At 37.5% G+C, this 26,979-nt stretch overlaps 2 protein-coding genes across 2 annotated transcripts in view; both read left to right on the top strand.

Moving 5' to 3' along the window:
* The first annotated feature begins 4,687 nt into the window (after positions 1-4,687).
* The window catches only part of LOC140158940 (paired box protein Pax-2-A-like), a 43,592-nt gene continuing 21,300 nt past the window's right edge, over positions 4,688-26,979 (top strand). Inside the window, 2 exon segments of the mRNA XM_072182225.1 lie at positions 4,688-5,087; positions 24,153-24,368. Of these exon segments, the coding sequence (XP_072038326.1) occupies positions 24,338-24,368 (31 nt within the window). The 5' untranslated portion in view covers positions 4,688-5,087; positions 24,153-24,337.
* Positions 9,701-13,186, top strand: LOC140158939 (uncharacterized). Its single transcript, XM_072182224.1, has one exon. The coding sequence runs from the start codon at positions 10,164-10,166 to the stop codon at positions 11,520-11,522; it is 1,359 nt and encodes a 452-aa protein (XP_072038325.1). The 5' UTR covers positions 9,701-10,163; the 3' UTR covers positions 11,523-13,186.

Genomic DNA, 26,979 nt, shown 5'->3' with positions numbered 1-26,979 from the left:
ATGAGAGCACCTCAGACCTATCGAATTGCGTTCTGAATACGAAGCATGTCTTTCTGATATCAAATAATTTTCATTTTTTGAAAATCACAATAGGCCTATCATACAAATTTTATGACAAATTATAAAAATTTGATATTTTTCAAATGTTTGATATATAACAGTCCTCGAAGTAAATTATATAAATCTGATGATATATTCTTAAAGTGTATGTAGCTGGGAAGAAAAGCCGACGGTCAATTGAAAATTTTGACCTTTCATATTGAAGATATGGATTTTTTCCCCAAAAAGACCTAATTTTTGTTGGTGTTTTGGAAAAAAATCCATATCTCTAATACGAAATGTCAAAATTTTCAATTGATCGTCGGCTTTTCATCCCACCTACATACACTTTAAGTATAAATCATCAGATTTATAAAGTTTACTTCGAGTACTGTTAAATATCAAAAATGTAAATTTTAATGATTTGCCATAAAATGTGTATTAAATTGCGAATTTCAAAAATCAAAATTATTTGATATCAGAAGGACATTCTTCGTATTCAAAATGCAATTCGATATTTCTGATGTGCTCTAATGTCCCAAAATAAATACTGTCCAAACGTTCATACCCCAGCCCTTAAGGGTTCTGTTCTTTCATCGGTATATTCGAGTGCCCCCCCCCCGCCCTGGATGACATTGACAGTGCCCATAACAGGTATATTTCAGCACTCAAAACCTTTGCTACCAAGTTTATCATTTTCAGGCAAAAAAGGGCAAATGTTGTATGAAAGAAGTGATCATTTGAGTGAGATGATTCGGCCGCCGCAATCCCGGGACCGCAACAAAGGAGTGTCAGTGAGACCGCATCGTCCTGAAAACATAGCATTTTGTTCCCGCCATTTTTGAGGGCGGTATTCATAAATTCTTGACACTGTGATATTCCAGGTCCAGAGAATGTCGACAACATCATTCTCTTCGACCAGAACCTCTTATGACGTTGCCAGCCGCAATGAAAAGACGACTGATTCACTTGCCAAGTGTAATGCACAAGATGGCACAAGAAACTGGAATATTAGAACCACGTATGAAATAATATTTCATTAAGGGTCTGTCAGCAAAGAAGGTTCAAGAGTGAAGCCAGGACTTTTTCAGAGGGGGGGGGGTCACTAGTTTCAAATGATTAGGCCTACAAATCGATTATTGGCTATTCTACAAAATTTAAGTCCAATCCAATGGCGAAAAAGAAACAAATAAGTTGCCTCAAATCGTATATTTATGATCAATGAAGGTTATGAACACTTTTGATACTTTGAATAGGTTTTTACTATTTTACAAATTATGATACCGTTATGATACCGTTTCCTCCCTCGTGTGACTACCAGGAGACCCTTTTGGGTACATTTAGGCTATTTTGATAAATCTATATCGAATATAAAGTGAGCACCATTTTCCATTTGAGCGCAGATCTGAGACTAGTCTACTTTAGTAGACCCTTTTAATTATGTAATCTGGTCTTCCTCTGACCATGGAAACGCCCCTATATCCTGTTCTGATTCAATAGCTATAAATCTTCAACGTTTGGTGGCTCACTCTGTGCCACCCACAGAACCACGCCGCCGTCGGGGGGTCTTTTTTTGGCTACATCATATGGACACATTTTTGGCTATAGGGCTATAGGTATCCTCTTCGAACTCCATAAATCGCGATTTGGGCATAGGGTTACATTACGGTATGTGATTTCAAAGCATTTTCCCCAAGAATTGTGTGAAATAGCCTTAACACTTTAAATTAGGGAAAATAATTTCAAAACCTTCCAGCCAGTGAGACATACTTAAAATATATAGTATTTTTTTTACCAACATGATATAAAAAAGTGATTTCGCCAAATTATTCAGGGGTAAAATGTGGTGGTTAGGCCTACGTCATAGAGTATTCAATATTGGCAGGTGCGCTATTTAGGGTGGCAAATTTGCTACAATCATTTAGGCCTACGCCATTTGTAGCCCGGATTTGTAGGTCTTGTTTTAAGGGTTCTGTTCTTTCATCAGTAGCACTTTTATATTCGAGCCTGTGCCTCCGCCCGGGCCCTGAATGACATTGACAGTGCCCATAACAGGTATTTTAGCACTCAAATATTGCTACTAAGATTTAGGCAAAAAAGGGGGCAAATGTTGTATGAAAGAAGTGATCATTGGAGCCTGATTGGGCCCCCGCAATCCCGGGGACGCAACAAAGTAGTGTGAGCATGGTGAGACCGCATCGTCCCGAAAACACAGCATTTTGATCCCGCCATTTTTGAGGGCGGTATTCATAAATTATTGACACTGTCATATTCCAGGTCCAGAGGATGACAACATCATTATCTTCGACCAGAACCTCTCTATGACCATGATCGGACGTTGACGGCCGCAATAATAATGAGCCTATACGACTGAGTCACTTGTCAAGTGTAATGCTTATAAATGACCCAAGAAACTGGTAGGCTATGTTAGAACCACATGATGTAGGCCTATATGCAATAATATTGCGAAAACAGGCTGGGGAACTTTGCAAAGGAGCCAATCCATGTCTATTCCAGGGAATGTGCATCGCATGCAGCACCTCTTCAATCTTTTTCTTTTTATGTGTGGGAACATTGGATAAAAAAATGGATGGGCAGAAAACAGTTGGCTAAAAAACGCCCATCATATCAATGGTTAAGGTTAAGATTCTTGAAGTTGGGCAAAATACAGTTTAGGCCTAGTACCTGTCAATATGGTATTTATATACATATAGGTTTGATGAATTCAGAGTTCAAAATTACCAAGTTTACCAACCTTGGTAAAAAACATTCTTTTCCCGCCAATAAAGTTGGGCAAAGTATGGTTTTGCCCAACCATGGTCACATGGTGTTCCTTTGTGAACTGTGATTGGTCATTTGTGTTGGGCAGAAATGCATTGCAGACAACAAGATGGCCGATGAGTGGCTTGCTGCAAAGCTTGTGGATTGGGGTCTTCAAGATCTATTGAAGACGTTTGAAGGTAGGAAAATATATTATATTATCAGTTTATCGGGTATAACACTTAGTTTAAGTGTGTGCGAGGCCGAGACTGCGATGGCAAAACTTACGATGATTTATCACCCCCTCCCAATTTACTCCCCCCGAACGCCCCTAACAAAAAAATTCTGCCGTCGTCACTGGCAGCCACCCCTTCCACGTACCCACTAGTAAACGGCGGATAGGGTGCTCAAATGAGGAGTCGAAATGGTCAAGTGTGTGTGTGTGTGTGGGGGGGGCAATGCACAGCAAGGATCCGGCTCCGCCACTGGCCACATCAGTAGCGTAGCCTACACTGCAAAAACACTGTAGAGATTGAACACTTTTTTGTCCTCGATTTTGTAAATACGTTTAAAACCTAAGTTCACCAATGTCACATTTCAAAACTACATCATTTGTTTCGAATACAACGTGGTGTCTAGAAAAGTGTTTAATCTGTTTTTGCAGTGTAGGCGCCATTGGTGCACTTGGAGGGAGGCCCGGGAGACTTTTAGTGTCCCAATCCAAATTGCCAGAAGAGTAGCATACTGCAGTTACTGTCCGTTTTCCTATACACAATACACAGTGCTCTTTCCCATTGACGCGTGACCTCTACAAATAGCCCTACGTTAAAAGTATGGGGATATGACTAGTTAACGTCGCTGTGTGAAAAATAACCGACCAATATTAAAAGTACTCTTCTAAAGTTCTAGAAAATATAGTTTTTAACATGTCCTAAATTTTAGCTAATTTAGATGTTTGGAAATATTCGTACTTTGGTGTTTTAGTTAATGTTATAGGTAATAGTACATTGCCTAGTTAACGTCGCTGTGTGAAAAATAACCGGACAATATTAAAAGTACTCTTCTAAAATTCTAGACAATATAGTTTTGTAACATGTCCTAAATTTTTAGCTAATTTAGATGTTTGGAAATATTCGTACTTTGGTGTTTTAGGAAGGATATGTAAACGACAGATAACACCAAAAATATGAAGAAATTATTTCCAAACCGTGTTAAGTCAACAATCATTATGTTGCTCATTTTCAAGAATGCTGGTTTACAAAAAGCAGGCAATTGTCTCATTTCGTGAACAAAGCTACACACATACCATTGTTTCCTTTCGTTTCCTTTATAATCGGTTACCCAACTGAAGCTATAATACCAGCTTTATTGCGATATCGCACATGAAAACAGACACTTGTGCACAACCAGAGAAGATCCGATTTAATCAGTTGAGCTGTTTCAATGAGTGTTATCTTGGTTTAATAGCTTTTAATGGGGTTAAGTCCTGCAAAGGTCGAGATGAATTCTACTGTAGACATGACTGCATCATGGTGCACCTGCACAAAAATAGGTCCGCCGATTTCTGGAGACTGTTTTGGTGAACTCCAGTGTGGTGGCAGCGGAGGGATTCTACCACTATTGGAGGTGTGGTGGCATTGTGTGTGTGGGGGGGACTCGCCGCTACTGACTGAGTTCCATTAGTAAGCCCTCCGGAGACACCCCTAGTCTAACAGGCCTGTTCCAGCCGGGTGTTCCGGTACCAGTCAACGAGAATAGCCCCATCTATCTTATACAATAACTTTTGAGATTTATACAAGAACATTATAGAGGGCGGACTACATACTCATCTGTTATTCACAGCTCGCTGCTCTTTATGTTACGCCCAATGCCAAGGACAACACGAACTTCGTACCCGGTAGAAGAGAATCCACCTTATTCTGCTTTATTTCTACACGTGTTTTGCAAATCAAAATGTAAACATAATACGCTCTAATGCGTTTCATGTAAACATATTATACATATTTGTATGTTTCCGGTGTCTACGCGAGATTATCGAGTGTTACAGAGACCGGCAATGAACCACAATGAAGCGTAAGCAACGGCTGTATAGCCCGCTGTATAGCCAGTTACCATAGCCGTACACAGGCTCTTGCTTGTTGTTGTTGTACATGTTGTTGTATGGTTTAGCTTTTTACAACACTCTATACTCTTCGGCCGTGTCTTCGGGTTAACGTTGATTGTGTTTTATACGTAACATCCGGCAGACCAGCCGGTCTTATTTTACATATCAGCCTGAATCATTGACGGTAAGTCAAGTGGAAGTTCTTTATTTACTGTGTGTATAGGTTCGATGTCAATTTCATCCATTTTCTGGATGTATTTCATTCTTTTTGAATATATATTTGATTGTTTATTGTCTCTATATATCGTGTAATCATATAAGGTAAAATAATATCTCATATTTTGCCTTTATTTCCCACAATTTAGCATGCAGAATCGTTGTATATGTTACAGCACAACGATTGCCCTATACAAATCACACAGTTTCATGCATGCGTGACACAGCCGACATTATGGAGCTTATTATGATAATGCGGCGTTTGACGTGTGTCACCAGCTGCCACAGTGAAATAGCGCCATCTTAGTGAAAGACTGTCCGACTCAGAAGGAGAGAGACAGGATTTTGTCATTGATTCTTTGAACTCAATAAACAAAATATTGAACAGTGGGAGACATAAATGTTGTCTTAGAGCTTACTATATACGGGAAGGGGTGGGTGGTGGGGGGGGGCAACCCCCACTAATAAGACTGACCCCTTCAAATGAAGCTCCAAACCCCTCAAATGCGAGGATATTTGCCCATTAATTGTTGTTTACAAGTTGTCGACCCTCCTAATTAATCAGTAATTGTACCCCCTTAAAATTAATTAGCGATCACACTGATATTGAGTGGGTGGGCTTGCTCTCTAAATTTTTAAGATTAAGAATGGGGGACAAATCTGACTTAAGATTGAACTATTTAATCCCCGGGATTTAATCTTATAGATTAGAATTTAGTCTAATTCAATTTTTAATGTTTTAACCCAGATTTGTGACTGATCGCAATCGCTGAGATTGATTCTTAACCAGTAAGGAGACATAGAGACTGTGTGTAGATTTGGGGAGGGTTGTTTCACAGGATACTGGGACATTAGCCCATTGTTATTGTTTAGAAAAGTGATATTTCAAGGTTTAAAAATTCATTATATAATTAAATATACGCATTCATGCCGGCTCACACACACCACGGCACTACGGTCACATCCACACCCACCCACAATCCTGCCGGGTTTTCATGCCGTCCCTGAACATGTTTGATTAGAGCATCAATGGTTATATTCACTATCATTCAGCATTGGGCATGCCACATGGGCCATGTTAAATTCACAGGAAGTTTAGTGAAGCTCTATTTTAATCGAAATTTGTGTAGTAGTAGTAGTAGTAGTAGTAGTAGTATTAGTAGTAGTAGTAGTAGTAGTAGTAGTAGTAGTAGTAGTAGTAGTAGTAATAGTAGTGGTAGTAGTGGTAGTAGTGGTGGTAGTGGTGGTAGTAATGGTAGTAATGGTAGTGGTAGTGGTAGTAGTAGTAGAACTGTAGGAGTACTAGTAGTATAATAGAGGTAGTAGTAAGTCTTGTGGTTATACCCTTGGAGTGATAGTTTTTGTATATATTGAAGTAATAATGTCACCGAGATAGGCATGGTAGGTATAAGCATGTATAATGATAAGTGCGTTAGTGTCATAAACTAGACGGGGACGTCCTCTGTTTGTCCATGCACTCGCGCTCGCCTTTTCAGCAGGTTGTCAATAGTAAATCGTGGGTTCGAGTCTCGGCAGGACCGAGTGACTGGGAGGTAGCACATAATAATTTGATGAATTTACCTATGGTGGCTGGGCTAGTCCGTCGCAAAATGGTGGCAGCGGTGGGATCCTGGTGTATTCTTAATACTAGGCGGACCCACCGAGTGGAAGGGGTTAGGAATTAATAATAACGAGTATGCCTTGTATCTGGACTTATGGGACGAGGACGTGAAGGGGAAATTTCACCGAGGTATAAGCGGGGCTGCGGTGGTATAAGTATGTTAGTGTCATAAACCAGACAAGGACGTTCTCTTTTAGCGCATTTGAGGTTGTCAATGATCGTGGGTTCGAGTCTCGGCAGGAGTGACTGGAAGATAGTGCAGGATACTTCGATGAATTTACGGATGATGGCTGGGCGGTCCGTGACAATAATACAGTTTGATTTGAATTTTCCTGTGTTCAACAATGGCTTGTTGTAACGGATATTATGTCCCAGATTAACTAGACAAATTGAGGGAGCCGCGGCAATGACAAATTGTCAGATGTCAATTCACCAATTTCCCTTGTGAAGTATTTGTCGGATATAATCAGGTGGTGGCCGCATTGCATTCTCTAAATTCAGTAAATTTTCATCGTCAACCGTGTAATTGAATGGGATTATTTTGAAATTTTAAAACGCTTGAAATATCACAAACAAATAGGCCTATGTTGATAAATAATATAAATACAAACTAAAACCTTTGGGGTTCGATAATGAACCCCACAAAACTAACCGACTATATTGGAAAATGCCATACGGCCGGGCGGTTTCTCAAGTTGCCGGCTCGATCATGTCATCCGCCGCCTGGATATAATAGTATGGTGATCTGGTCATCCTGTAGTGTTAACATTTACTTTGGTAGATTACATTATGGTGGTTTGCCATGTTTTTGGAGATGTGTTTAGCATATTGCTTTTATCTGTAAAAGTTTGAAATTAAACTTAAACGTTCTGAAAACTCTAATTGTCCGTGTCTGTTTTCAGTAACCGTCAAGAGTAACAAATCTGCGATAAGACAAGTCGTGTGTCCATTTTTGTCTCAACTTGTTGTGTGTCCATTTGTCTGTACGTCCGTATGTGCCTTAACCGAATCATCAGCCTGTAGATCAGAAATGCTCCCGATCCTTTGTGGCAAAGAAACTAGAGAGAAATGAATTTTCACAGTTTTAGGTGAAAATCATGTTAATTTATGAGGTGACGACGATGATGATGAACTGATGACGATGATCATGATGATATAATTGTTATCTTGTGTACGAGTAGCCAATTTCTGATTATCAGATCCAGAGTTTTTCGGAACTAGAGATAGATGCCGTTGATGGCGTCTGGCCAGATGAAGGGGGCTATACCGGCTACCTGTACATGTATCATGAGACCCGTGATGTCACGCAGACGTCACGGGTCTATTAAATCTGTCGATTAAATGCACTTTTTTGGCCCAGATCTATGCTGTTTCGTATATTTATCAGCGTTTCCAACCCTTTTGAAACCATGCATTCTAAGGCATTCCATGCGCTACAATGTCAAAATTGTGGCTACATCAGATCATGGAAATCTCGGACCCCGGGGGCACTCAACACAAATGACCATACGGATATGCTCCCCCGGAAAGACCCACCTTTTTGGGTTTCGCAGCTCCGAAAGACCCACTATATTTGACAAAAATACAGCTCCGAAAGACCCTTGATTTTGAAAATCAGCTCTAAAAGACCCAAAAATTGCTCATTCCTCATATTTCTTGTTTTTTTCAGGCGATTTTCAACCAAAAAGCCAAGAAAGACCCTTGATTTTGACTTTTCGCAGCTCCAAAAGACCCCATTTTACTTGTTCACAACCCGGTTCGCAGCTCCGAAAGACCCCTTTTACCGGTACACCATCAGCTCCCAAAGACCCACCACCTCAAAATTCCGGGGGAGCATACCCACCAAAATTTTTGATGTGCCCCCCCCCCCCCGGGTCTCGGACATCTCAGAGCATTACCTGGTTTTTCCATATGAAAGTAAGTAAGGTGTTCCATCAAAGCTTTCGCCGTGTGCTGCCACCTAGCGGTGGTTCCGGGAACGTTGCGTCCAGAGTTGTAGAACATCGCTAAGTAATATGTCAATTGAAGATGGGACTAGACTGCAGAATTTTTAAGTCATGGAAGGTGATAAGCGGACGAATCGGTGGAGAAAAGCCAGTGGTTAGATTAACTCCTGTGGTGCATTATAGAGGTCCCGGTTCAATCCCAATGAGCATGCGTAATCAGTTTTGGAAAGAGTAGGGTAAAGTACACCTGACGGTTCCGTGCGTCCCGGATTCATGGTTGCACCACACGGGCACCGTTCAACGGTCTTCAAATTGAGATGCACGTTGGGCATTTTCCGTTTTATCTTTCATTCAGTTCTTAAATTTACATTTCAGAAAGGTTTTGTCTTTGTGTACCTCAATCTCTCCATCCCTCTCTAGTCAGCTTTCCCCTCTTATCTTCCCCTCTTTCTCGCAGTCCGTCCCTTCCCCTCTTTCTCTGTCGCTCACTTCTAACTCCCATCCCGTCTCTTACTCTCGGTCTCACACAACATACTCTCCCTCTACCCTCTCTCTCCGTCTCTCTTTCTAAAAAAAGGCGCTTTCCAAAGTAAATTCCACATGAGCAAAGCGCATGTTAATAACGGAAGAATACACGTGTTCTTTGGCATGGAATTGAGTGAACGTGATGTACGAGAAGGGTTTTTATGCCATGGCTGCCGAGTGCCATCTCGATATAAACAGTGCTTCTATATCTTGATTGGATCATATCAAAATGTGTTTGACATCCATCCTTTAATTTAGTCCATTTTCTGTAATATGGACGGTATATAGGTGATTTTTTAGTTCGAAACCCGTAGTACAATGTAAACTTGAGTCGCGAACTGGACAGCGACTTAAGGCAGCGTGTACACTTGATGCGGTTTGTTTCAATTCTTTATGATTCATATGAGTGTGTAATTGAAATATAATCGCTGAAAACTCCTCAATCACATCAATGATGACAAAAGAGTTTCAATTAGTGGAGTCATAATTTTTATAATAATAAAGGTTCCTGTTTGATTCGAATAATTCTAGCCCTAAGCGAGACATAATGAAAGATATTTTTGACGGAAATTGGGATGCAAACCTGACTTGTGTTCTACAATGAGACATACGTCGATTGATTCAAAAGAAGATGCTTATTCGTTCTGGAGCAAGAAATTTTACACTTTACTCTCTTTTATTGTGCTGAAGTCGACGAGGATAAAAGGGGAAAAAAGCAGTTTTAATGAAATTCTGAAGCTGCAATTTCGTGGCAATATAAAATTATGACTATTCTTACGATATTAAAAGTCGATGATGAAAAAAATGTGAACAAAGGAGCGGAATCTTACAGTGCTTTCGGCGTAATTTAAAATGTGATTGAGATTATTGTTATCTGAGAAGAATAGATTTTAGTAGGAATTATTAGTAGCAAATACAGCACTTGGATTTTGTCTTCTCTTTGGATTGTACTATGCCTTCACCTGCTCAGTTTGCTCACGTTGTCTTATATCGTTTGCTGCATCTTGTAGAAATACAGACTTTACGGTGTAACTGCGCTGTTAACAGTTTTCGATTAATTACTCATGTGATTTTATTCGCCATGATGGGTAGAACATCATCAAAAGTTAGGACATCGCTATTTATCTTGACAATTATTCAGCTTTGTGCATCGTCTGTATCTGAAGCTGTCACCAAAGTGGAAATATTAAAACCGTCAAGTACGGCTCGAGAAGGAGAAATGCTGACTATTTATTGCCGAGTTTGGGGACTTGAGAAAGGGAACGTCGTGCAGCATTCCCGTCGACTATTCGAAACCGACGGGATTACGGAGCATTTATCATGGAATGATGGACTTTTAGACAATGTCGGAGAGCGTTTTTTCTTGGCAGTCCGACATCTATCCGACGGTTCGTCGGTTTACTTTTTATCAATACTACATGTAACTAGAAAAGACGCAGGGAATTACAAATGCCAGTTGTTAATACCGACGGATACTGGATTTGCTGAAGTCGACCAAGATGTCGTCGCTACCGACATTTTCTATTTTCCTTCGTCGGATCCAACGTGTACCAGTTCCTTGACACGTATGACGGTATCAGCTGGTGAAGAAGTAACGTTAAATTGCTCATCAGAAGTTGGAAATCCGTTTGTTGAGTTAACATGGAGTCGAACCGGAGACTTATCGGTACCAAAATCCATTTCTTACAGAGATAGTGCAGACGGTAAACTAAAAACAGAACTGCAATTTATTGCGTCAATCAAAGACACTGAAACAGTATTTTTATGCCAAACTAAAAGTCCTGCATTTCCTGGACAAAATAAAGGTTGCCATGTCGGACCCATATCAGTTTTTCCTTCACCGAGCACTGAACCTATATCTCTCGCATCACTGGAAAACCGCACACCTTTACCTTCGAATCCACCTTTACAAACGCCGACATGTGAAACATTGTGCCCATATTTTGACACACAGACCTTGCCTTGGATGGTGGCTTCAGTTGGGGCAACCATATTATCGTTGGTCTTCATAGTTGTGGATATTAACTTATGCTTTAAGCTGCGGCACGTGGAGAATATTCGCGAAGCAGCCTCAAAACCGTACTCTTATCCTCCATTGATGAGGGGCCATGCACATGACATTTATGTTGAACTTGGACCGCAGAAATCGCGTCACGGTGTGGAGAGTTTAGCTGAAAGCAGTAACTACATGGCATTGCAAATACCGAGGCTTGAACTCCCAACCGATGAGAATATGAACGATGGTGATCATTACGCTGTGCAATTACCCAATTTGCCACCTCGGTTTTCTGTACAAAATGAAGCAAATTAAACTTGGAAACAACGATTGGATTATCAAGTGGAAGCATTGACATGACTTGCATATTAAAACTCGCGGACGTGGCGACCAGACAAACCAGTGGCGTAGGGATAGTGTCCTTAGCTTCCAGTTGTTATGAACATAATTATTGTAGGCCCTATTCGAATTCGTTTTTCAAAATTGAAATACGATGTGATATGTTTGACTGGGTTCGATAAAGGTCTGAAATATACCTTCGCTTCGTTGAATGTTGGATTAATTTAATTTCCATAGGCTCCGTAGATCATGTAGGCCTATATGGATTATGGATCTTAACTCCAAAATAAGCCAATGGACCAAAACACTGGTTATACGCCCTCTGTCAGTGCATCACATGGCAAACGGATACCTGGTCGACACGTAGGATGCTTCATATTGTACAATCGATTGTGAATCGAAAGAGTGGAGACATGTCGTGGTCGCCTGCTCCGCAGCCAAATGAAATTAAAAATGAAATATTATACAGCAGCACCACATTTCATTTTGTATCTTTCTGATGTGTCGTCCAGCTTGAGAAGTTGAGCCACTGACGACCTGAAAAATAGGCCTCGTAACACTTCTCTTCCTAGTAATACTGCTATTTGTATTGTTGCTAAGTAATTACCAAGTATACAACTTCCGTCTAGGTCTCAATCTAATTAGTTTTGTCAGATCAGTATTTCTACGTTGTGAAGGGGAATCGGTGACTTACCATTATGTCTCAAAATAAATAGCAGTTTTGGCATTTTTGGAACAAGTATAAATATGGAAACCGTGCAAAAATTAGCAAACGTGAAAGAAAGCTATAATAAAGTTTATGAAATGGGCCAAATGGGCATAGTAGCTACAGATCAAATTGACTGTTATGTATGGCGTATGCATATTGTTATTGATCATTGATCATTTGTGATGCGATCAAGCAAAATCAGTCGGAAATCGGAAATCGGAAATATTAAATTCTTATAGGATAGTAAAAAACATTTACAAAGCTGCATTTTGCAGAAAATCCCATTGAAATAAGAACAACCAATTCCAATGATATGGCAATTAAAAACTTTGCAAAACAAAAGGAATCAAAAGGAAATATTTCCTTTCTTTGGCTATATCTCAAAAAAAATATTTCCGAGTTCCGACTGATTTTGCTTGATCGCATCACATTTATTTTGATGGAACAGTCCCGGACTGAAAGCTAGTTTTGAGAAAAAAATGCAGTGAACACTCCGGGTGAACAATAATCCACAACACGGAAAATGTCCGATCCGAATCAGTGCAAAATGCCAGAACTAATCCGGATCTGTACTTGGTGCAGGGCATGCGTATTAGGCCTATGTGTTTTGGATATACCGGCGCGGTATCTTATAGGGTGGGGCGTGCAGAACATTCCATTTTCAGTTTTGTGATATCGGGGCTGCGGCTTAATGTTTGCAAAGTACGTTCTCCTTACCGGCCCTCTAAACCCGTCTATCTGTTATAATCATGATTAATAATTATTTATAATGATCATGATGTTAAGCTTGTTGCTGCTGTCTTGCTGAACTATAGCATAAAATATCTTCTGATATTATAAGATTCAAACATGTTTTTATAAAGCGAAATAAACTTGTGTAAAACTTAAGCGATAGTCATCCGGTACAAGGAATTCTATTTTTGTGTGTAGTACCGTAATAAAGTAATGAAAAAGCAATCTAACAGTTACGAAGCGTCTTCCTTCTGCAAGTTCTCTCTTTTTCACTTTCACGCTGGCCTGTTCGTCCTTTCTCCTATGCATAGGCCTACCGTAAAACCTCGTCTACAAGCAAATAGAGTGCTTTTGATGAAAGCTAAATTAATCCAGGCACCATATCGTCAAAATTAGAACATTATGGAGTTTTAGCAAATAAATTACCGATACAAGCATAATACAAACAAGTGCTATTGTAAGACCAATCTATTGCATTGGGATATTTATGGCTGCTTCGTTTTAATATAACCTTCATCAAAATCACTGTATATGCTTGTAGACGAGGTTTTACGGTATGTGGATAGATCTCCATTTCATCTCTTCAGCATATTTGATAAACAGCCATATGGTAAATTACACTATAGCTCGGTGTGTGTGATATAAACATATCATCTTCGGAAGATAGCATCTATGGACATGACCGTTTATATAGGTGTGATATAGTTATCTTCAGAAGATAGCATCTATGGACATGACCGTTTATATAGGTGTGATATAGTTATCTTCAGAAGATAGCATCTATGGACATGACCGTTATTTATATAGGTGTGATATAGTTATCTTCAGAAGATAGCATCTATGGACATTAGCCGTTTATATAGATGTGATAGTTATCTTCAGAAGATAGCATCTATGGACATGACCGTTATATAGGTGTGATAGTTATCTTCAGAAGATAGCATCTATGGACATGGCCGTTTATATAGGTGTGATAGTTATCTTCAGAAGATAGCATCTATGGACATGGCCGTTTATATAGGTGTGATAGTTATCTTCAGAAGATAGCATCTATATGGACATGGTCATTTATAGGTGTGATATAGTTATCTTCAGAAGATAGCATCTATGTACAATTGTACATGGCCGTTATCTACATAGGTGTGGTAGTTATCTTCAGAAGATAGCATCTATGGACATGGCTGTTTATAATAGGTGTGATAGTTATATTCAGAAGATAGCATCAACAATGACCGTTATCTATATAGGTGTGATAGTTATATTCAGAAGATAGCTGTGTGATATTATCTTCATTAGATATAGCATCTATGATATAGCAATCTTCAGTGGACATCAGTAGACAACATGATAGTTATTGATACCTCATGATAGAAAGTGCCCAGCAAACACAAAACGTTTTCGACATCATTCACAAAAGGTTATAAAAGGTTGTCAGAAAACGTTTAAATGTCGGGTTATATAAAGGGTGCATTAATGGTATAAAACGTTTTCATAACATTAAATAACATTCGTTGGTAATTTACTGCACAGCAAACACAAATGTTTTACAGAAAACATTTCAATGTCGGGTTATATAAAGGGTATAAAAACGTTTTAATAACATTCCAAAAACATTTTTGAAAACTTGGTACAAATCATTCTAAATGTTATTTGGGGTTGAAAAAATATTTTACAAAAAATGTTTACCCAAAATATTTACAATAACGTGTTTAAAATGTTTTCACGACCTTTATATAACCCGACATTTAAATGTTATTAAAACGTTTTGTAAAAAGCATTTTAAGAACATTTATGTGTTTGCTGGGTGCAAATATTTTAACATAATGTTATTTAAGGGGGTACTACACCCCTGCCCAATTTTGTGCCTATTCTTGCATTTTTCTCAAAAATTATAGCGCATTGGTGACAAGTAAGATAGGCCTATGTATATTATAGGGGCAAGGACTACAACTACTGCACTGGAAAATTTATTTCAGCACACACAACAGTTGTGGAGTTACAGTCAAAAATGAGGAAAAACGAATAGTTGATCAATAAATCAATAACTACTTGCCTTGAGTTGCTGAATTTTCAGGGCAGTAGTTGTAGTCTTTGCCCCTATAATATACATATCTTACCTGTCACCAATGCGCTATAATTTTTGAAAAAATGCAAAAATAGGCACAAAATTGGCCAGGGTGTAGTACCCCTTAAGTGTTGACAAAATATTTGGCCAAAAATGTTTGCAAAAATAGTTTACAATGACATTTCGAAAACATTTTAAAAATATTTAAAACGATTTCATGACCTTTATATAACCCGACATTTTAATGTTATTAAAACGTTTTTACCTAAACCAAAACCCAAAATATAACTTATTTAAAACGTTTTTGTGTTTGCTGGGTGGGTGATAGCTGTCTTCAGTGGATAGCATTTATATAATATTGCTAGCTATTTCCACATTATACATATGAAGACTAATATACATGTACGCTATAGATCTATCAGATCACACGAGTTATCTACTGAAGATATCAACCACATATTTCTGAATTATGTATAATATGCAATGTTATACATGCATATGGATATACACGATATATAGGCAATGATATACTGTAGACCCTATCTACTGATGATAGCTACTATACCATACATGATCTCAACACTATACTGAATATGCCACAAGGATGACATCTATTGAATATAGCTAGATATCACAAAACAGGTGCTATCCACTGAAGATAATTATTACACAGATGCTATCTACGATGGTCATTCAAAAATTATACCTCAACAGCTGTTGTAACTTCAGTAGTTTCTTCAAACATCGTATTAACACACGCTATCTACTGGACTAGTAGCTATCACACATCAACAAATCTACAGATGAATATGATCGCACAAATACTGTCTATTACAGACAAAGATAACAATCACACATGCAATCTACTGACCAAGTATCTATTGAAAATAACTATCAAACATGCGTTATCTACTGAAGATAACTATCACACAGATACAATCTAATAAAAGTCGCTATCGTACAGGTGTAATCTAATGAAGATCGCTATCATACATCAGAAAATATCTACTGAATATAGCTATCACACATGCTATCTAATGAAGATAGCTATCAGTAGTCACATGGTTGCTACATACAGATTATTACAGAGCCTGCTATCTGCAGAAGATATCTACCACGCAGATGTTATCTAATGAAGATAGCTATCATGCATGCTATCTACTGGATATAGTTATAAAAATCTACTGAAGATATCTAGTACATGTGCTATCTACTGAAGATCAGCTGGCTACCACACAGATTGTATGTACTGAAAACAGTTATTATTTACTGAAGATATTTATCACACAGATAATAATTATCTACTACAGAAAGCTATCACATGGCTGTCGTTTGATAGCTATCATAAAGCCATCTGCTGTTGAAAAATGGCAATATCGCATATGCTATCTACTGAAGATAACGAGTACGCATCAATTGTGTAAATTTCCTTACCCCCCCCTTTATGGTTTTTTTTGCACCCTCATTTTCATGGATGTTCTAGTTCATCATATCAAAAGAATTCTTGTCAAATATATTCATGTGGTATATGCATGTATCTAATATGTCATCCATTTACTGTTTTTCTTTTCTTTGCAAAAATGTTATTTTTATATTTAATAAATTATTAAATTCTATGTCTTCCATTGTAATATTTTCATGTAACCTTGGGTGCCATCAGCCACACGCTCAGCGTTCTTGAAGGCATCCACATCTCATATAATTTATAATGTATTTGATTATCTGTATTTAATAATAATTTGTATATATGTGAGAAGAAACCAAATAAACTTGAATTGAATTGAATTGAAAAAGATAGCTAACACACATGATCTACTGAAGATATTTGTCATACATGCTATCTACTGAAGATAGCTATCACATGTTATCTACTGAAGATAGCTATATGATGGCTATCACACATGCTATCTTCTTAAGATAGCTATCATGCAGATGCTCAGTGCTGAAGAAACACATAGATGTGCTATCTACCGAAGATCATATTACACATGCTATCTATTGCCTATAGCTAGGATACACAGAAAAAGACAGCTATCACATGAGATGTCATCTCGAAGATTGCTATGAGATGCTATCTTATAGCTATCACATGAAATGCTATCTACTGAAGATAGCTATCACATGAGATGCTATCTACTGAAGATAGCTATCACATGAGATGCTATCTACTGAAGATAGCTATCACATGAGATGTCATCTACTGAAGATAGCTATCACATGAGATGTCATCTACTGAAGATAGCTATCACATGAAATGATATCTACTGAAGATAGCTATCACATGAGATGCTATCTACTGAATATAGCTATCACATATATGATAGCTATCACATGAGATGCTATCTACTGAAGATAGCTATCACATGAGATACTATCTACTGAAGATAGCTATCACATGAGATGTCATCTACTGAAGATAGCTATCACATGAAATGATATCTACTGAAGATAGCTATCACATGAGATGCTATCTACTGAATATAGCTATCACATATATGATAGCTATCACATGAGATGCTATCTACTGAAGATAGCTATCACAAGAGATACTATCTACTGAAGATAGCTATCACATGAGATGCTATCTACTGAAGATAGCTATCACATGAGATGTCATCTACTGAATATAGCTATCACATATATGATAGCTATCACATGAGATGCTATCTACTGAAGATAGCTATCACATGAAATGATATCTACTGAAGATAGCTATCCCATATGTGATAGCTATCACATGAGATGCTATCTACTGAAGATAGCTATCACAAGAGATGTCATCTACTGAAGATAGCTATCACATGAAATGATATCTACTGAAGATAGCTATCACATGAGATGTCATCTACTGAAGATAGCTATCACATGAAATGATATCTACTGAAGATAGCTATCACATGAGATGTCATCTACTGAATATAGCTATCACATATATGATAGCTATCACATGAGATGCTATCTACTGAAGATAGCTATCACATGAAATGATATCTACTGAAGATAGCTATCACATGAGATGTCATCTACTGAATATAGCTATCCCATATATGATAGCTATCACATGAGATGCTATCTACTGAAGATAGCTATCACAAGAGATGCTATCTACTGAAGATAGCTATCACTGAGATGTCATCTACTGAATATAGCTATCACATATATGATAGCTATCACATGAGATGCTATCTACTGAAGATAGCTATCACATGAAATGATATCTACTGAAGATAGCTATCCCATATGTGATAGCTATCACATGAGATGCTATCTACTGAAGATAGCTATCACAAGAGATGTCATCTACTGAAGATAGCTATCACATGAAATGATATCTACTGAAGATAGCTATCACATGAGATGTCATCTACTGAAGATAGCTATCACATGAAATGATATCTACTGAAGATAGCTATCACATGAGATGTCATCTACTGAATATAGCTATCACATATATGATAGCTATCACATGAGATGCTATCTACTGAAGATAGCTATCACATGAAATGATATCTACTGAAGATAGCTATCACATGAGATGTCATCTACTGAATATAGCTATCCCATATATGATAGCTATCACATGAGATGCTATCTACTGAAGATAGCTATCACAAGAGATGCTATCTACTGAAGATAGCTATCACTGAGATGTCATCTACTGAATATAGCTATCACATATATGATAGCTATCACATGAGATGCTATCTACTGAAGATAGCTATCACTGAGATGTCATCTACTGAAGATAGCTATCACATGAGATGTCATCTACTGAATATAGCTATCACATGAGATGCTATCTACTGAAGATAGCTATCACATGAAATGATATCTACTGAAGATAGCTATCACATGAGATGTCATCTACTGAATATAGCTATCACATATATGATAGCTATCACATGAGATGCTATCTACTGAAGATAGCTATCACAAGAGATGCTATCTACTGAAGATAGCTATCACATGAGATGCTATCTACTGAAGATAGCTATCACATGAGATGTCATCTACTGAAGATAGCTATCACATGAGATGCTATCTACTGAAGATAGCTATCACATGAGATGCTATCTACTGAATATAGCTATCACATATATGATAGCTATCACATGAGATGGCCCCAGGGTTTTCTTTAACGCACAAAACACGCGTATTTACGCGTTCAGGCACTTTTCTGACTCCTTCAAATCCCTAGTTCCAAAGTCCAATGCGTACAAAATCTTGCAAACGTACGCGTTCAGATATTGCAAGAATTGAATAGAGAAACACCTGATATTGTGTATTTATTCTCGGCTTTTGGCATTTAGGACCTATACTCCCGATATGTAGGACAACGAAAGGCTTTATGGACCGAATTTTCCAAGTTCTAAGGGGGGGGGGACATCACCCTGCGTAGTTGATAAACAAATGGTCACTTTCACTTCTGCTTTCGACATTTGCCAATTTATGTTTAACACAATTTATAGACCTATATACCATAATAGGGAAAACTTGCCGTCCACGAAAGACTCCATGGACTGCTCATTTCACAAATGTTCGGCTTTTTTTAAACTAAAATTTTACACATTAATATTGCCAAAATGATCCACCAAATTGCTTCAATTAGGTCTTCATTTTGCAAAAGTTTCTTACTTCTCAGGGGGCATCTTTAAATATTATTATTTTCTTCTAAAATTGCCCCACCCCATTCTGACAGCTCTAGATCCGCCACTGCTCCAAACAGTGGCGTAGATTTCTTTTTGACTCGGGGGGGGGGGTGTCTTGAAGTAGAGTGAATCCAGCACCTTTTGGAGAAAGAATATTAAGTTTATGGTACAACAAATTTTGCCATTTTGCAGCTGAACTGTTGAAATATGGTGCAAAAGTGGAATAAATTCGCGAGAAGCGCGCAAAAATTTGCACTTTTGGGGCTAAAATGGCTAAATATGAGGTTAATTTGGTCAGAAACCCACATATAGACGTCAACATTGGGGGATGATTGTATGGACCATCCCCCTGGCAAAAATATTGGGGGAGATCCCCCCCCCCCCACCACCTCAATCCGGATCTACGCCTATGGCTCATTGTTGAAAATGTCTTCAAAAATAAAATTATAAAAATACCCCTTGGGCAATGTTTTTGACTCCTTCAGAGGAAAAATTCATAATTGGAAGGGTAAAAAAAATTTGAAAATACCCCTTCAGCAAAATGCTTAAAGAAAACCCTGTGAGATGCTATCTACTGAAGATAGCTATCACATGAGATGTCATCTACTGAATATAGCTATCACATATATGATAGCTATCACATGAGATGCTATCTACTGAAGATAGCTATCACATGAGATGTCATCTACTGAATATAGCTATCACATATATGATAGCTATCACATGAGATGCTATCTACTGAAGATAGCTATCACAAGAGATACTATCTACTGAAGATAGCTATCACATGAGATGCTATCTACTGAAGATAGCTATCACAAGAGATACTATCTACTGAAGATAGATATCACATGAGATGCTATCTACTGAAGATAGCTATCACATGAGATGTCATCTACTAAAGATAGCTATCACAAGAGATGCTATCTACTGAAGATAGCTATCACATGAGATGCTATCTACTGAAGATAACTACGGTATCACATGAGATGCTATCTACTGAAGATAGCTATCACATGAGATGCTATCTACTGAAGATAGCTATCACATGAGATGCTATCTACTGAAGATAGCTATCACACATGCTAGCTACTGAAGATAGCTATCACATGAGATGCTATCTACTGAAGATAGCTATCACATGAGATGCTATCTACTGAAGATAGCTATCACAAGAGATGCTATCTACTGAAGATAGCTATCACATGAGATGCTATATACTGAAGATAGCTATCACAAAGATGCTATCTACTGAAGATAGCTATCACATGAGATGATATATACTGAAGATAGCTATCACACAGATCATAGCTATCTATTGAAGATAGATATCACACAAATGTTAGCTACTGAAGATAGCTATCACACAGATGCTATCTACTGAAGATAGCTATCACTTGAGATGCTATATACTGAAGATAGCTATCATAAAGATGCTATCTACTGAAGATAGATATCACAAGAGATGCTATCTACTGAAGATAGATATCACATGAGATGCTATCTACTGAAGATAGATATCACATGAGATGCTATCTACTGAAGATAGCTATCACATGAGATGTCATCTACTAAAGATAGCTATCACAAGAGATGCTATCTACTGAAGATAGCTATCACATGAGATGCTATCTACTGTAGATAACTACGGTATCACATGATATGCTATCTACTGAAGATAGCTATCACATGAGATGCTATCTACTGAAGATAGCTATCACATGAGATGCTATCTACTGAAGATAGCTATCACACATGCTAGCTACTGAAGATAGCTATCACATGAGATGCTATCTACTGAAGATAGCTATCACATGAGATGCTATCTACTGAAGATAGCTATCACAAGAGATGCTATCTACTGAAGATAGCTATCACATGAGATGCTATATACTGAAGATAGCTATCACAAAGATGCTATCTACTGAAGATAGCTATCACATGAGATGATATATACTGAAGATAGCTATCACACAGATCATAGCTATCTATTGAAGATAGATATCACACAAATGTTAGCTACTGAAGATAGCTATCACACAGATGCTATCTACTGAAGATAGCTATCACTTGAGATGCTATATACTGAAGATAGCTATCATAAAGATGCTATCTACTGAAGATAGCTATCACATGAGATGATATATACTGAAGATAGCTATCACACAGATCATAGCTATCTATTGAAGATAGATATCACACAAATGTTAGCTACTGAAGATAGCTATCACACAGATGCTATCTACTGAAGGTAGCTATCACACAGATGCTATCTACTGAAGATATTTGTTACACTTGTCATATATATATATATTCAAGGAGAGTCTTATGGCTTGATGACAATTTAAAATACAATTTGATGTACGGCAAGCCATAAAGTGAAGAAGGTTGGTGGCAGGAGTGGGACTGTTCTCGAATGTGGCCCTATCTTGTTCTCACGGTCCTTCAAGCTGCCATAACTCAAGCAATTATCTTGTGGTCCAGGCATGGCCTCCAATTAAGAAATTTTAGAATGTTAAAGTCCTTTCTTCGTAATACCAGGTTTGCTGATGAGCCATGATGAGCCAAGAGTCATGAGCAATCGAAGACTTCCATTTTGTTGACATAGAAGCCTGGTTCAAGAAAAATTGAGACAGTGACAATGTTGAAAAGTGAGATAGGAAGAATTTTTCGTTAAATTTATTATGCCCCTCTTACTGGCTTAGGTCCTAATTCATGTACATGTACATGCCTAGTTTTCACACAGATGCTATCTACTGAAGATAGCTATTACACACGCTGTCTAAGGCATAGTCTATCAGTGCACAACCAAGAAAGATCATACAAGTCATCTAGGTCAGTCCGTCTGCAGCTTTTTATCGATGCGAAGTGTGTCAATAACATATTAAATCATATGTCAATAAAATATTCAATCTTCTTAGATATAAGTGGAAGAAAATCGAAGAATCGGAAGAGATTTCTCAAGTGCCACGACTACCGACTAGACGTCATTGCGCTAGGGGCGTGGTCAGCAAGTTTTGAACCAGTAATAATAATCATATTCTGAAGTGCAATGATATCACTGTTGCTCAGTATTTTTTAAACTATTTATCAATGATAAAAATAAATATTAATCTTAATTTATTTTTCCACATGTATAGTATCGGACATGTCTAATTAATGCCCTAGTTTCATACGTAGGCGTAGGCCCTATGCATTTTAATTTTAATATTAATTATAGCATGGTAGGTATATAGCCTAATACTTTTGGGAAGCCCGGTTGTACTTGGCCTAAAGTAAAACGCAGAAAGCATAAAACCTGCGTGTTTTTAGCACCTTGAATGTAAAAATTGACCATGAGCACTACCAAATCTAGTTTATAACTTTGTGATGCGTGAGCTTCATAATATTTCGCTTGCATGGTTTAGTAAAATGTCGAGGGTTTTCCTCTCGGCATCAGTGCATTTTAACTTGACGCTCCAACAATTTTCCTCAATGAAAAACCATGTGGATTGAGCGGCATGTGCAAACTTTAAGAACTGAGTCGGGAATTTCCCACTGTTGTGAGGAACTTGTTTTCAACAACTTTTCGGATAGACAAGATTTTGGCACAATTTTGAACCAAAAAGATCGCGTGTTTTATTTCAATAGGGAAACTGAATTTGCGTGTCACCGAAGAAGTCAATTTGTGTAAAGGAATGTCGATTATGAAAAACCTTTTCAGGGCCCCATTTAGGTGTGCTTATATGACATGCTATTCAGATATAGAACTATTCAACTTTGCCAACAGGGGTTGAGGCCACCACAACAAAAGAAGATTGTTAATACCAAAGCAGTCTATTGTCCCGACTCGTTTGACTGCGCCCATCTATTGTACACCTTAGCCTTTATGAATATTCAGTAGATTTAGGTATAGGTAATTTCTGGCACAAATCAAAACTGGCTGGCGATATGTATTTGCTTAGTTTAGTTGTTTGTCAGTCAGGTGCAGTGAGCAGAAGTATTTAGCCAGTCAGGTGGATTTCCCCGACGTAAGATTTTTGTTGGCATTCCTTTGGACCTGGGCGCTGGTCCGTGCAAAATAAGTGAAACTTGAGTGATCACAGATTTAGTCACATGTGCGTGTACTGACGACTTTCGCTAAAGGTAAACTCTATTCTATGCATTGATTTACATTTTTCATATATTTTTGTCTGGTTTTTACTGATATTTTCTTGTAGGCCAAATGTTACATACACTAATTATTTTTTTCCTTCCATCAGCTTAATTTACTTTCAATCCTGTTCAGACAGCGTGGCCCGACGGAAGACCTGTCTATTCAATTCGGAATAATTCTTCCCACGCTCGGCTGCATTCCCATTTTGGCTTCCCATTCTTTTAAATCACAATAGCGTATCTTACGTTTTTACAGATTTGTTTTCGACTACGTTTCGCTCTGACGATTTTTTGCAAATCTTGTTATTCCATTGCAGTGCACATAAGGACACACAACTATAGAAAGAACGGGGCAATTTTAGTTCAGATTTGCTGATTGCGTTTGCCGGATCTACCACACATTTATTCGACTGGTTGAAGAGTTTGGTACGGCCTGGTACTTTCCAATTTGATCTTCGCAGCTAATCTACTTCGACTACGAATTTCGTACAAAATCGCAAAAATGAAGACACCGAAGCAACCAAAAACTGAGTGTGAGTATGAATAGCCTTTTAATTTCTTGCGCGTTTATGAGACCATTTTCTAAGCTTTTGTAAAGTGTATGTTCAACGGTGTTGTGTAAATTTACTTAGGTTTTGAATAGACCAAGCAGGTAAGCACATGTCGGGGGTTATTCAGGCCCGAAGGAGATGGGCGGATGATGTTTGCGTCCTGGCTCACTGTGGCGTGACCCAGTAAATGGAGATCGGTGGTGCAACATTAATAATTTATGAATTATTATTTTAGTTTGTGGTACATAGGTATGTATGACTGTATGTAGTATATTACATGCATGGCACATATTATGTTGCTAGTAATAAACTGTACTTGGGGGTAGTTTCGGTTTAGATAAATTTACAGTTATTTTAATTTTTTAATTCAAGAAGCTGAAGTGATGGTCATAATCAAATTATTGTTGTAAACACCTGTAGTAATTTTTTTGAATGCATCAAATAAAGTTTTTGTCATAGAACTGATGGAACATTATAAACATATTATTAAGAAAATTATCATCTTCAATGGTTACAACTTAAATTAAAGAAAGATGACATCCAATTTACACTTCTGATACACAGTTTTAAAAAAGCCATGCAAATGAATTGTAATTTGCTATTTGAAAATGTAAACTTATTTGGTAGAATATGCATTTCTTTTATTATAAACTTCAACTTTGGCCCCCAAACATAGTTAGTAAATTCCAATACACAATGAATATTTTTTTTTGTCTCTTACAATCATGGCGTAATGTGTACAAAAAAACAACCAAACTGCAAAAAAAGACAAAATTGAATCGTGATACAATATTGAAAATGTAAAAAAGAAATTGAACATATCAGGGAAAATCTTTTTACGGCCAATGCATAGCACTAAATTCACGTCTCAAACGGACTCTTTTTTTTATTTTGCCTACAAGCATTTGTTACAAGAACATTTTTGGACTTGTCAACATTTTTTTTAACCTGGAATTTTGAATTATAGAAGAGTCTGCATTTTTAATAGTGAGTGACAGAATTGCAAAGCTTTTGAATTGAATGGAGGGACTAACTAAATAATACAGAGTTGAATGGCTAGTCTGATACAATGATAGGATTAGTATCCTTTATTGAATTGCAAGATTTAAAGATTGGGGTGTAACATGATTGCCAATTTGATAACACCATGATGGGATTAAAAAAATGGATTTCTCTACATAGTTGCCAGTTTATTGATGGTAAAAGATTTCATTGTTGTGGGGAAATTATTGGGAGTTGATTTCTGACATTGATGTTGTAGATAATATAATGACTAAAAATGACTTGCTGTTTTTTATTAGAAATGGTAAATTAGAAGTACGGTACAATTAATAATTTTAGGGGTCAAGAAATTGAGGTTTAAAGAGATTTTGATCATAAAAGGAGCTATCAGTAGCACTTGGATTTAACATCGCTTTACAATAACGCCACTGCTAGTAAAGTAGTATACCAATAGTAATGGCCAGGTTGTATTAATTACCATGGTTACAGGGACTTCAATGGATTTTCTATAAAAATACCAAATACTTTGCTTCAATCTTCCACAAACTGAGCATTTAATTTATTTCTAGTTCTATAGTATTCATTGCAGTTGATCTGTAATCATAAAAGTTCCAAATAAAAAAAAAAGTTAACAATTTTTTCATAAAACTGATCTAGAACCCTTTTTAGCACCAATTCTGGTGTCCAAATTCTTCTGCCTTGGCCACCACCATATTTGTTTTCAAATTATTTTATGGATTATTTTTCTTGCTCATTTCATTCTATGGAAAAATTTGCAATGTATACACTGCCTGTGGAAAAAATAGCTTTTCAAGATCTATTTTTTCATATTTTAAATATTCCAAGGGTATTTTGTATCAAGGACTTGTCTGAATAAGCATAATTAAGAGTGTAATTAGCAACTATAAATTACCTGCACTAAGGCCAATTATGTCGGCCTATAAAGATACAGTCAATATAATAGTTGAGTTCTTGGAAGAAAGATAATCCGATAGATGGGCTCCAGTGGCAAACTGACAATAGTTGTAGTTGTATTAATTATATTAGCCCAAGTTCTCTAAGATCTGGGAGTGAATTTATATGCATTAGTAAAACAACTATTGACATGTGTGCCAATATTTTATGCCTTTATGTACTGTCTTAATTTGAGTAGCTAGTTACGAGAGGTGGAAATTTATTTAAAAAGGCTGACAAAAAAGTTCATTTTTACCATCCCCATTTTCTCTAGAAATGTTTTTCAGAGAGTACAGTCTGTCCACTTCTGGTTACTCCCCAATCAAAAGCCGAATCGAAACACAGAAAGCAGATTGATACATTTCGTAAAATTTGAATTCATACCAATCAAGTCATATTATCTGGGTCAAGTGCACATGTTTGTTGATCTAAATCTGAGTGAAAAAAAGTTCAAAACCAACACTTTTACCAACAGATAGGATGCCATTAGGTTTTTTCTTACTCGTTCAAACCATTGACGGTAGTAAAGTTGTGTGCTGAAGCATGTTATATTATATTTACCGTACTCGTTCAACACGAGGTGAAGGTGGTGTTTTCCCGAATCCCACCGCTGACACCAGCCAGGTAGGAAGCCTGC

Source organism: Amphiura filiformis, chromosome 8, assembly GCF_039555335.1.
Source record: "Amphiura filiformis chromosome 8, Afil_fr2py, whole genome shotgun sequence".
NCBI lineage: Eukaryota > Metazoa > Echinodermata > Ophiuroidea > Amphilepidida > Amphiuridae > Amphiura > Amphiura filiformis.
The sequence above is the reverse complement of the archived record's forward strand: the minus strand, read 5'-3'. Positions and strand labels throughout refer to the sequence as shown.

Bases quoted from the DNA above. Each gene is read 5' to 3' on its own strand.
- LOC140158939 (XM_072182224.1), top strand. From the start codon at position 10,164: ATGCCTTCACCTGCTCAGTTTGCTCACGTTGTCTTATATCGTTTGCTG.